The 13125-nt window shown below is 48.1% G+C and overlaps 1 protein-coding gene across 6 annotated transcripts in view; it reads right to left on the bottom strand.

The window, feature by feature from the left end:
• Nucleotides 1-13093, bottom strand: part of baz1b (bromodomain adjacent to zinc finger domain, 1B) — a 28204-nt gene extending 15111 nt beyond the window's left edge. Inside the window, exons 1-10 of one of the 6 annotated variants that reach the window (XM_063205731.1) lie at nucleotides 12302-13093; nucleotides 10354-10470; nucleotides 7035-7179; nucleotides 5898-6102; nucleotides 5195-5316; nucleotides 4578-4775; nucleotides 3029-3241; nucleotides 2071-2808; nucleotides 904-1449; nucleotides 136-397 (exon numbers count right to left, since the gene is read on the bottom strand). In XM_063205731.1, coding sequence (XP_063061801.1) covers nucleotides 136-397; nucleotides 904-1449; nucleotides 2071-2808; nucleotides 3029-3241; nucleotides 4578-4775; nucleotides 5195-5316; nucleotides 5898-6102; nucleotides 7035-7179; nucleotides 10354-10470; nucleotides 12302-12420 — 2665 coding nt within the window. In that variant the 5' untranslated portion in view covers nucleotides 12421-13093. The remainder of the gene's footprint in view (nucleotides 1-135; nucleotides 398-903; nucleotides 1450-2070; nucleotides 2809-3028; nucleotides 3242-4577; nucleotides 4776-5194; nucleotides 5317-5897; nucleotides 6103-7034; nucleotides 7180-10353; nucleotides 10471-12301) is intronic. The other 5 variants (XM_063205726.1, XM_063205727.1, XM_063205728.1 and 2 more) reach the window with 5 other exon arrangements.
• Between the last annotated feature and the right edge of the window lie 32 nt (nucleotides 13094-13125).

Genomic DNA, 13125 nt, shown 5'->3' with positions numbered 1-13125 from the left:
AAAGAGTGATCATCATTCATTTTAAAATCAGGGAAAAAATTGTTTAGGAATTCATGATTAATCAGGAGGATGGAAAAGTACGTGGTGAGTGAGTGAGTGAGTGAGTGAGTGAGTGAGTGAGTGAGTGACGCTGACCTTGAGGCTGACCTTGAGGCTGACCTTGAGGCTGACCTTGAGGCTGACCTTGTCCCTTGGCCTCCATCTGCTCCTTGCGTCGCTTCTTCTCGGCGCGCTTGCGGTCGTTGGCCTGCTTGAGCGTGGCGAGGCGCTCCTTCCACAGCTCCACCGAGCGCTGATGCATGGCGTCCACGTGGTCCTCCACCGAGTACGTCATCAGGATGCGGTGGGACAGCGCCACCAGCAGGGCAAGCTTGTCTGGCGGCGGTAGGTCGAAGACCTGAAAATAATCATCATGATTATTATTATTACTATTATTGTTGTTGTAATACACGTCTTGTCTTTTTTATTATTTTGCTTTTTTGCCATGCACAACGCTGGGGTGCATTTCTTGAAGCCATAGTTGCTAAGTCTGTTTTTTTCAGTTTGCAATGCAATTTCCCATTGGCAATTACCCAAGTTGCTAACTGGCTAACAACTTTGTTTTCGAGAAACGCACCCCTGCTGTGCCCCCTTTTATCAAGTGTTACTTTTGTCTTTTTCTTCTTCCTGACATTTTAAAACTATTTTATAAAGTGTCCTTAGGCATGTTGAAAGGCACACCAAATAAAATGCATTATCATCAATATTATCCCTGCACATCTGCCAAGCCCCCACACTAGCTACGTTCAAAAATGGTCCTTGACCCTCCCTCCTCCCCTCTCTCCATCTCCTTCTGTACCTTGGGCTGCATGAAAGGCGCCAAATCAAAAGTATTATTAGTGTCATACTCAACACCATTATTACCTCCTGAGTCTCCAGCTTCTCCAGGAGCTCGGCGGACACCACTTCATCAATACCATAAGGCCCCAGAGGTCCAGATCCCGCACCGGGTGCACCCCTCCCAGGCCCCGCTGCTCCTGCCGGATCCTCATCCGAGCCCTTGGCACTGTCCTGGTCCTGGTGGTCGCTGGGCCTCAGACACAGCCGCACCAGCTCCGAGGCGGAGTGCATGGTGAGGGGGATCTCGGAGAGCGGCATGTCCAGCTCGTTGTAGCCCTCGGCCAGCTCGTCCTGGAGCAGCGTCTGCAGCAGCACCACCAGCACGCGGCTGAGGTACAGGAAGCCGGCGCTGTCGCTTCCCAGGGCCTCCAGCAGGGCGGCGGCGGTGATCGGGTACTGCTCGTCGGGCATGAGGAGGCCTGCGTAGCAGCTGAGGAAGTCGGACAGCATGGCCACGTCGCCAAACAGCTCGTTGGGCAGTCCCTCGGGCGTCTCCACGGGCCGGAAGGCGGGCAGCGCCCGGCCCTCGAGCTCCTGGTCCTCGAAGCGGCGCTGCTGCTCGCGGCGCACCTGTGTTACACAAGTCAAAATCCAGAGTCAGCTTTATCAATTATTTTGTTGACTTTCGGAAAAGCTAAAAAAGTAGCCCATTTGTCAAAACATGTCAGGGAGTTAAGATGAAATTTAAGCCATTATTGTCATTCCCTCAGGTGTAGTGTACATACAAAAGGTATTGAAATGACTAAATTCACCGTCCCATGCGCAGACAAAGTTATTATCAAGTTCAAGAGAAATGTCACAACAAGGTTCCATATTTCAGCCAATAATAAGAGTAATGTAAAAAATGGAATGTAAACACATTAAATGAGAGTGCAAAGCTGAATCAAGCTACATTAAGAATTAAATTGAGTTAATGTTGAGTTAAATGTCTCATGTAAACGAATGTTTCGGCCAGAGCCCTTCTATTACACGCTGAGGAAGGGCTCTGCCCGAAACGTTCGTGGGCGAATAAACACAGAAAAAGTCTGAAGAGTGCCGTCCTTCGCTTCCTTCATTCATTCATTTATGTTTGAAGTAGGATTCAGCACCCAGTAATGAACTGTTACAATATTTAGGCGATAGTGTGAGCGCGTCTTCTCCACTTTTGAAGTTTCATAAAAGGCGGCATTGTATCTAGCGTGTCCCCTCTACCTGCATCTCCTTCTCGCGGCGCTCCTTGGCACGCTCCCGCATCTTGTTCTTGAGCTCCTCGCGGCGGCGCAGCAGCTCGGCGTGTCGCTCCTCCTCGCTCATGGCCTTCCACTTCCTCTTGCTCTCCAGCAGCTCCCAGCGCTTCAGCACCATGTCGCGCAGCTCCTCGGGCACCAGGCGGCCCCGGTCGTCCGCCGACAGCGCGTTGGCCGCCTTGGACAACAGCGAGGAAATGGCGTTCTTGCGGTCCTCGCGCTCCTTGTTCTGGTTGTAGTAGCGGATGAGGTGGAGGGCGATGGGCGGCAGCGGCTTGGCCAGCTTCGGGGTGGACGGGGCGCGGCCGCGTTTCTTGGGGCTTCCCTTTGCGGCGGCGGCGGCGGCGGCCGCCACGGCTTTGGGACTCTTGGCGAGTTGCAGTAGCGTCATCTGTTTCATCTTGGGCTTCTTGCCGTCGCCGGACTTGTCGCCGCCTTTGGTCTTGGAGGCCTTCTGGCCGTTGACCGACTTCTTGCGCTCGCGCTTCTTCACGCTGCCGTCGGCGTTCAGCTTGACTTTCTTGCCGTCGGCGTTCAGCTTGAGCTTCAGGGCTTTCTTGTCGCTGCCGCTGCCGCCGCTGTGTTTCTTGGAGGATTCTGGGGTGCCCGGTACGCTGCCGCCCCCTGCTTTGGGCGAGGCGGAGTTCTTCACTTTCAGCGGCGAGCCGTTCACCTTCTTTTGCGGAGACCCGTTCACCTTTTTCTGTACAGGGGTAGAAAAAAAAAAGTAGGAATAAACTTTCAGATCACCCTAACCCACATTATTAAATACGAGACGTGACAAAGGGACTACATTAAAAGCAGTATACTTTACTCTCACACACTCTTTACACTCTTTCACTTCCCCCAGCTTTCATCACATAAAAGAATGCTTTGCAGTTCATACAACTGTGAAAACAACACGTTCATCCTCTGACACGTACCTGCATTTGGCCCCAAATGGTAGGGCTGAGGGGCATGGGGAGGGAATCTTTCTTCTTCTTCTTTTTCTTCTTCTCCTCCTTTTCGCCTTTCTCCTTCTTCTCTCCGGTCCCATCCGTCTCGGCCCCCGACTCGGCGGTCTTCTGCTTCTTGGCGGGCTTGCCGTCCGGGGAGCTTAGGCTCTTGCGCTTGGACGAGGGGTTCTCTGCCAAAAACTACAGGAAGTGCACAAAAGTGATTTTAGCATGCGTGTGGCGACTTCCCAGATTACATCAGGTCTAAAAGTTCCATAAAACATGGCATGGCAGCACACAGCAATTAGACACTGGAAGGGGATTTCGCAAAATTAAATCAAGTTTGGTGACAGGGGTGATGGCGAAAAAAAAAATTCCCTGCTCTAACGACGATGACAAGATACTGCATAGTGACGTAACGTAGGCCTATTTTGATAAATTATTCAAACTTTTAATAGCCTGTGTATGACCATTTTTCAAGCCTGATAGTAGAAGAAAACCCTGAACCTGTAACACTTTCTGAGATAAGAATAACCCAATGGCTAATTATTGTCAATGTTTTTATTTTTGCAAACTCTGTCAAGCCTGAAATCAGGCTTGGAGCCTGAATACTATCAGCCCTGCATGCAGTTGCCTTTGGGTATATTATGTTGAGTCCAAGTTACCAGGAAAGTATATGCAAGAGGCCGCAGGAATTGTGCAAAAAAAAGGGAGCATCTGAATCATTTCTACAAAAAAACCCCTTCATAATGGTGCATAAAACAGACTTAAAGTGCATAAAAGTATGTGTGTATTGACTTCCAGGTTCAGTCAGGCTTAAGTCTGTTATTTCAACATCAAGGTAACAGTTGTTTGCAGTGCAATTAACTTGTGAAACTAAGTGCTGTTTATGCTTTACAGACAGACAGATGTGTGCAAACACACAATGCCAAAATATTGTGTAATATTGTTGTGCAGGTGCCCGTGCAATTAACTCAACTAATGAAATCGAAATCTGAGTGTAATGACTAATCAGCTTAGCTGCTTACAGTTGTGTAACGCTTTCGTCCTTGTGTCAGCATATCGCATTATGTCACAACAATTATACACCAACTGGACATTTTCAAATTCCAGGAAAAGGCTGGGCACAACACAGCACTTCGAAAGGGTGTGTCCGAGTGTGGGTTTGAGCAGAGGGCTACAAAACATGGCTGCATCTTACTTTGGCATCTTTGGTGTGCAGTGCGCAAAACTTAAATTTGCACAATTCACATCACCGCAACAGACATGTAATCCGCATGATTACAGATACAAGGCAGGGCCTGACTGCTCAACACTGTGTGCAGTGAGAGTCAGTTCTCTGAAGTTCTGTTTTGTGACAAAGCAGTTGCTGAATTTGTCCTTGTGTTTCTGGCACATTCAGTGTGTGCAAACTTAGAAATGACATTCTGCAAATGCCTTGCTACACTGCACGTGTGAAAACAGAGCCTTGGTCACGTGGCGCAACCACATCCCATAATCCACCCTGGTTGGTGGGTGGCAGCGTGGCACACGTCACCTTGTGTGGCGAGAGCAGGAAGTCGCTGAACTTGCTGGGCAGGCTGAACTTCTTCACCAGCTCGTCCTCCACCACCCAGGGGGCGTTCTCGCCCTGGCCCACGCGCAGGGAGTTGTGCCGGATGAAGTAGCGCATGATCTCCTTGGTGGGTGGCCGCTCCGTGCGGAACAGGCTGTCGGTAGGCACGTCGCTGATGATCTATAAACAAAGAAAAAACAACAACATTTTATTTCAGAACGCGGAACAAAAACACAGGACTGAAATTGTGCGAGATGTGTGATGTGTACATTGCTTATGATAAACAAATGTTTGGTCAGGTACTGCAAAGAGCATGCCTATTTGTCCACTGAAGGTGCGCATAGGTTGTCTGCAAGGGGCACCAAAACACACATCAAGTGCATCTAGTGTTGGTCAAGGCGCCAGTTTGCCATCTCTGATTGTTCTTTTTGTAGTATGATTTTGTTAATCATACCTTTATTTGAATTTTCTGGTATGCTGATGCTTATTTCGAAGAAGTATTACAATAGAGACCATTGGGGTGCCCTGTATTTCAAACCTATGCAAGTGTGTGTTTGTGTATTTTATTGGTGAACTCAACCAGGCAAAAAGCGGCTCACCTTGTCTTCGCTGACCAGTTTGACGTCGTACTTGTGAGGCAGGAACTTAGGCATCACCCATTTCTTCTTCTCTTCCTTCGGAGCGGTGACAGGCTTACGTGGAGACCGCCTGGCTCGATCACCTACGAACAACATCAGGCATCAATTTAATAACAAGCAGAACATGTCTCCAGGTCAATGTCTTATAGCAAGCTTGAGATCTTTGAAGAGTTCAAGTCAAATTATTAGAAGCACAAACTTCAAAACATAAGACACTTGCTCTCACCATTTTTCGCATAGCAGACAGACAAAAACACTGTACACTGTAAATATATGGACGCTACAAAACTACATTTAAGTCTCAAACCATGTTGCACAGACAAGTAGAAAGGCACACACTTCAAGCTTTTCTATTTGTGTGTGTGTGTGTGTCATGAGTCAGAGAGAACCGGTACATATCTTTCATTTGTGTGTGTGTGTGTGTGTGTGTGTGTGTGTGTGTGTGTGTGTGTGTGTGTGTGTGTGTGTGTGTGTGTGTGTGTACGCATGTGTATGAGAGAAACCTCACGTTACGTGTGTGCAGGGCTCTAAGTTAACACCAGCCAACTGGCAAAATGCTGATAAAATTTCAGTCTGGCTAGTAGAAAAGGCCAACTTAATAGCCACCTTAATCCATTAGTGAGTGTGTGTTTAGCTAATAAAAGTGTATGTGTGAGTAACTCACTGAGTCGTTCGCGGCGGCTCTCCTCCTCCTTGGCCATGACCACGGGAGGGGGCTCCTTCTTCTGGTTCTCCTGGCTGGCATTCTCCTTGTCACTGGAGGGCGAGTCGCACGCCCCCTCCATCTTCTTCTCCCCGGCCTCCTCTGGAGGAGTCTCCAGCGGGTGGACCTTCATCACCGTCACCCGGAATGTCTTGTCCTTCCCCACCTACAGGGGGAGCCGGTGAGCACGAGAGAAGAGGGACACCAGGGAAGAGGTGCACCAGTTATTGTGGATAATGCAAATGCTTGTTCTAGTCACATACATATTTGAGCAACTCCTCTATGAAATACACACTTTTAAAAGATAAGCCTTGTTGTCAAACATGAAGTACAAGCACATTGTGCAATCAGACATTGGGAGGACACGGGCAATGAGGGACACCAGTGTTCTGTGACGCATAGTGTTCCCTGCGTGTGTGCAAGTCACAAACTTGTTTTGTTTGTGCAATAACTTGAAAGGGTGAGCGGACTTTGTCATCCCTTATTGAACATTGGCTCAAGATTTTTCCAGACACTTTAGGGAGGCAGACACTTTCAAGTTGGCCACAGAAACACAGATACCGTTGAGTTCCACCAGCCCTCATTGTATTTCATTATCATAGTTACCTTCAGTACTGAATCTAAAACCAATCCAGGATAATGTAGAATAGAATATAGAATTTCTTGAATTTGAGGTGTAACTGCGAAGTCCACTTCACTTCGTGGCCACATTACCACCTCGGCGTGCATTATTTTCCTGCCATCCGAACACAGTATTACCAAAAATACTGGATAAGAGAAAGATAACGCAAACCACGCCCACTCAATGCAAAAGCGTGGGCTCAAGTTGGGTCTCCTAAGGGGGCGTTGTCCCCTCCTTCTTCTTCTATTTTTGAGGTGTTTGCTCAAGACGTGCGCTACCGCCATCTACAGCGCTAAGGGGGCTTGATTTATTCTCAACCTCAGGACTCCGAAGGTCTCCTAACCGAAGGTCTCCTAAGGGGGCGTTCACCCGACATAAAGTGGATACCGGAAAAGAAACAAAATGACGCTTCTTCTTAGATCCACTTTCTTTGGTGGTACCGTCAATTATACCTTTACTTGTCCAACGCTACTCACCAGGAAGTCGCACTCCTCTCCTACGGCATACTTTGTGAGGATCTCCACCCAGACCAGGTCCACCAGCTTGTCCAGAGACACTGTGTTGTGGTGCACGATCTCCAGCACGGGCTTCTCAAACCAGCTCTGGTACTCCTCCTGAAGCCTAGAGCACACACAGCAACAGAGCATGAATAGGGAGGTAATCACCACAACAGTTCAGGCCATAGGTTTAACCAAGGGTTAGGGCTAAAAGGTTACACTACCCCCCCCCCCCCCAACAATAACTCAATTCTGCCACTTTGTTCATTTCAATGTCCATAGCCTAACTTTTATGCTCACATGCACCTTTTTTTTTTTTTAAGTTTGGTCTTTTTCGACTTTACGTGATAGGACAGTGTGAGAGGTGGACAGGAAGCGAATTGGGGGAGAGAGACGGGGGAAGGCTCGGCAAAGGACCCGGGCCTGGAATCGAACCCGGGTCAGCCGCATGGCAGGCGAGTGCCCTACCGGTTGGACACCGCAGGGCCCACATGCACTTATTCTAAAGACGCAATTATCAACCAACTCTGATAGGGTACTCTTCTTTGAGCCTAAAACACACACAGCCAAAACAGCATTAAAAGCACAGCCTGATTCTTTTGCTCAATGAGTCGCCGACCGCAAATTGTATGTCAAATATCCACCAGCTTTGTAAAAACTTTTCTGGATCATTCCATTAGAACTAACTAGTGAGCTTTCAATAGCCTTCACAAACATCTGACCTGACCTGAGAGTCTTCACTGCTGAGACTGAAGATTACAGAGTAATCAGTCTTCACACTCGCCTCAATGAAAAAGTCTCGACTTAACTTGTGCAGTTCCACTGTGTTGCCACTGTGGAGCCTGCAGTACCCAAACTCTGCCAGTGCTGGGCCAACACATTCCTACGCTGAGAGAGAAAGAACCAAAAGACCAGCCCAGTCTCTTTTTTTAAACAACAGCCTGCAGTCGCTCGTGAAGACCAAGAGAGGGCGCAGTGGACTGTATGCACGTGCCACACTGCTCTACTCTCCTCTCCTCTGCTCTCCTCTCCTCTCCTCTGCTCTCCTGCTCCTCCAGTAAAAATAGCAGCCTTTAAATAAGACGGCTGATCCTGCCTGTGCACTCCCCACAGCGCGGGGTAACCTTCAGTGCCCAGCCTGTGCCCTCTGCCACCACAATAACAGCCAGGGTTGTGGTGGTTGTGGGTGAGTGTGGAAAAAGATATCATGGACATCATGAAGGGACGTACAGAGAGTGGAATATATAAAACTTAACTGGTGGATCGCAGAAGAGACTTCTTAAGTCTTAAGTTGAGTTGAGGAAACTACTGTTACAATGCGAGAGTCAGAAAGAGAGAGAGATAGAGAGAGAGGGAGAGCACGAGAGACAGACAGACGGAGAGAGAGACAGAGAGATAGAGTAAGAGCACGAGAGAAAGAATGTGTATGTGCGTCTGGTGGTGGGGACAGGCTTAATCAGACTGCAAGCAGCAGTAAAAGAAAAGTCTCTGTGCATACACACAGAGGAGCAAGACTTCCGTGAACATCTACTGACGGGGAATCAGCAAGAAGCTACTACAGGCAACCCGTCGACTTTTAGGGCAGTGAGGCTTACATTTAGTTTGTTTTTGTTTTTCAGAATTCAGGCAGGAGGGGGGAATCCCGACAAATATTAAGAGTGAGGCGTTTCGTTCCATCTCCTCTGCACTCTCAAACTCCCGAATCAATCTGCACAGCCCTGTAATTAGATTGGAGGGGAGGGAGACTGGGAGCCAGCCAATGAGGGTGCAGGAAACGGGACATGTGACCCTGGAGGACAGGACACAGAAGGCAGAGGGAGGGAGCAAGCCAGCCAGTAAGCAGCTGATCACTCCCAGTCTCTCCCCTTGCCTGTACTGCCACACGGCCGATGCACAAGCCCTTCCACTACACACAGCAAACACTTGCACCCATACTCACACACCCAACTCCCAAATCCCCACTCAAATTAACTACTGACCAACTTGAATGCTTGTGAGACATGGAGGCCTCAAAGACAGAGACCGAAAGTGAGCAAAATGGGGTGGACAAATGCATGAAGAGACGACAGTAAAGACAGGCAAAGGAAATGGGTAGGACTGCTATGAATCAGAGTTGTGTGGAAACTTGCTTCAACTATTCACACCTCACTAGGCCAATAACTGGCATGTGGGCGGCGTACTTTTCACACTTCCTATTCTGTCCGTCTCTGCCACTCCCTCGACAGAAGTTTAATTCAATGGGTGGATTACAATATGCGGACTTGTGTCCTCCTTTGCCTGCTTGTGACCTCATGATGTCACTGACGACGGAAAATGAATTAAATATCTTGCAAAAGCACAATGTCTAATGTCCTTTTCTCATCTGCAATTGGGATGGTAAATGAAAAACTGTCCCCCAAAAGTTGCTGTGGCTAGGCTGACAGCTGAGGTGGGGCGAGGCCACAAGCACAAGTGGAGGACAGGAGTGTGCATATTGGAATGCACACAATATCTCGCAAAAGCGCAATTGAAAGGACATTTTCTAATTTGCAATCGAGATGCTGAATGGGGGAAAGCCCCCTGAAAGTCGTTGTGGCTAGGTGGTGTACTGAGGGGAAAATGTATTGTTTTCTGCACGGAGGCAAGGCATCATGTGAAGGACAAGACCACAAGCACACAGGGGTGATGGTGAAAAAAAATCCTGAGCCTGAACTTTTTCCTCTGCTCTAACGACGACGACAAGATACTGCATAGTGACGTAACGTAGGCCTATTATTCACATTATTCAAACATTTAATAGCCTGTGTATGACCATTATTCAAGCCTGATAGTAGAAGAAAACCCTGAACCTGTAACACTTTCTGAGGTAAGAATAACCTAATGGCTAAATATTATCAATGCTTTTATTTTTGCAAACTCTGTCAAGCCTGAAATCAGGCATGGAGCCTGAATACTATCAGCTCTAAGCTCAGGTTGAGGATGGGAGTCAGGATATTGGAAAGAACATGGTCCCCATCCATCTCTGTCCACCTTAATTCAATATCTCTCGCAAAAGCCCAATTGGAAGGTCACTTTCTCATTTGCATTCGGGATGCTAAATGGGGGGAAAGCCTCCAAAAGTTGTTATGGCTTGGTGGACAGCGGGGAAATGTTATCGTTTTCTCCACAGAGACACAGGTTGACAATGGGAATCAGGATATAGGACACACACACACACACACACACACACACACACACACACACACACACACACACACACACACACACACACACACACACACACACACACACACACACACACCGCCTTTCTGATACGTACAGCTCTGTGACCTCCTGCTCCTCCTCCCAGGCCTCCTTGTGTGTGAGCTGGAGGCTGCCAGTGCTCTTGCAGGTCCAGATGCGCTCATCATACTTCTGCAGACGCGCCTCGTACTCTCTGGGAAGGACGGCTGTCAAGGAGAAAAAACGTGCAAAACCAGAAACACACACACACAGGCAGAGACAGACGCCACAGCCATACACACACACCGCATATTCTGACAGTCACAACTCTGCTCTCTGTTCCACGTGCTTCTGGGACTGTGATTCACTTTAGTGGGCTATTTCAGGCCAAGCACAATCGGCGCACATTTAAAAGGCATGCGCGAAACCAAAAAGCTGACCTCGACAGAAACAAACCTCCTATTCATTGCATAACCGAGATCATCCATGCAACTACATAATCTTGCTTGGAGGATGAGCACTGATGCGAGCGATGACGTTACAGTATGCCATGGCGAGCCATACTCAGCCCAAAAAAATTACAATTGGAGTAGTCACGGAAAAGTCATTTCCATTCGCCCAAACACCCAAGCTCCACCAGGATTTGTTTTTCTTTTTGTAAATACATTGTAACCGTGCCTATTTAGCGCCACTGTGTGGACCGACAGTGTAGTGGAGAGACAAAGGCAGTAAGCGGGAGGGGGACAGAGAAGACGCACTCATTCATAATTGATGCAAATGTGTAGCGGAGCAGCGGGGCTCAATAATTAAAAGGGCCAGATGAGGAGAGAGCCCCTCCTGCCTCCCCATGTACTATATATACACACACATATACATATAAATGTAAACATGTAATGTCTACAGCTTTTTAAAAAAGAATAACATATTAAGAAGAGTGTGTGTTTGAATAATTTTGGGACGGAATGTTCAATCTGCGGGCAACCTCTATTATATGAAACGGTGCACTTGCAAAGCAGTAGCGGAAAAAAATGAAGAAAGTTTCAAAATACTTTGTTTCGTTCATGTACTTGCACAAGCTTTGTGGCAGGCAAAAGACTTGACATCCGACGCTGGGGGTGTCCAGTGCAGTTTGAACAAAATTCACGTGGCATACACACACACACATCCACCCATGGAGCACTCACACTATGCTGGGGTAACCTATAAAGACATCCAATCCAAACTCCGAAATGCAATGAAAGTTCACCCTGAAATACAAACACTATCCCCAATCCCAAACATCTTCACTTCGGTCGTATCGGGATAACGCAGTCAGAAACAGTTTTAGGAAAAGTCCCTCTTTTCTGTTCTGTTTGAGCACGATGCCGGTGAGGTTAAGTACAGCACCCACATGCTGACTAGAACATGTCATAGTTCTACACCTAGCCTTTGCCTCAGCCGAGTTTGAGAGAAGAATGTGGCGTGCTGTCAGACTACAACTAAGTAACACACAAGCACCACCCTGTGCTTGCGATTAAGCCCATTCAAGTCTTACACAAGGCTCAGGAGGACATTCTCATGTGAGCTCCACAATCAAGCCAGCTACGCTAGCCCGTGTCGTGTCATGATAATACAATGCGTGATGCTTTTATAACAGTTAGCTGAGTAGCTGATTGATTGGCTAGTAGTACTAGGAGAACAAACGGGCATGAACGTGATTCTGGGCAGCATGTCATCTTCGGGTAACAAAGCACCGAAGACGGCTGCGTAGCTGGGTGTTCAAATCAGCGTACACGTGAGGGGGAAAATAACCCCTGATGTGCTGCTACACTTGACCCAATGTTAGCCGGTTAGCTACACAACGGGTCGAGCCGAGCCTAGCTTGCTAATGGCAGTGCAATGCTAATCAGGAAAAACAACCACAAATAGACTAATTCGTAACGTTGGGCGCCACAAAACACAATCAGACCCAAAATACGCATCCAGTGGAGAAAGCACGGTTTTAAACGTGTCATTGAGATGGCGGTAGTTTTTGGGCCGTAGCCACGACCAGGCAGAAAGGATACTCTTTGTTCCTGAAGGCCTCTTTAGTGTGCTCGATGATGTAGACGTTTTCTTCTGGGCCCAGCGGCTCCGCAAGCGGCTTAACCAGCGGGTAGGGTTTCCGGCCCAACAACGGTGCCATCGTGGGCAAGAGACGACAGCTGTGGGAACTCGAGAAATAAACCCGTCTTGTGCTCAAAACTCGCCACGAATACGATGTACAAACTTAGCATGTATTCCAGAATCCCACGTTATCAGAAGTCGCTTCCCACGTTTCCAAAGCATTCACTGTGTTACTAGCATCCAGCTAGGCTAGCATGCTAGCGCGCTTGATCTCTGGAGCAAAACAATAATACAGCTAACAGTTACATCTCCTCCTCGTTCTTCCACTTTGAGGGACCAATGTCTGTGTCATAATTCTGCTATTCCACGTTGTTTCGGGATGAAATACGGCAAGGCGCCAGTCTTCAGGTGGTCTGCTGTTCCGCGGAAACTTCCCTCAAACGCCGGGTAGGGAAAGCAAGGCTTTCTAAATTGTTAAATTCGCGGGGACAGCAGAGGCGCCCGTCAGGGGGTCTGGCGCGCTTTCTCCTCAGGTCTACGTAGGCTCAGCCTCTTCCAGAACAGAAGCGGCTGTCAGCTCATCCAGAAGTGTCCGCGAATCTGACACTTTTTAGTGAAGTTACTTGTTGCTAAATGTATCTAATACAAAATAAACAAGAGAGTTTTACACCTGATTGAAAAATGGCGGGAGTTCCTACTCCACCGGCAACATTCCGTACAACCCCAAAACTCTGTTACCCCGGCAGCGAGCTGCGTCGTATGGTTTAAACCCGCCCACATTGTC

Source organism: Engraulis encrasicolus, chromosome 8, assembly GCF_034702125.1.
Source record: "Engraulis encrasicolus isolate BLACKSEA-1 chromosome 8, IST_EnEncr_1.0, whole genome shotgun sequence".
In the NCBI taxonomy this organism is placed as follows: Eukaryota; Metazoa; Chordata; class Actinopteri; order Clupeiformes; family Engraulidae; genus Engraulis; species Engraulis encrasicolus.
The sequence above is the reverse complement of the archived record's forward strand: the minus strand, read 5'-3'. Positions and strand labels throughout refer to the sequence as shown.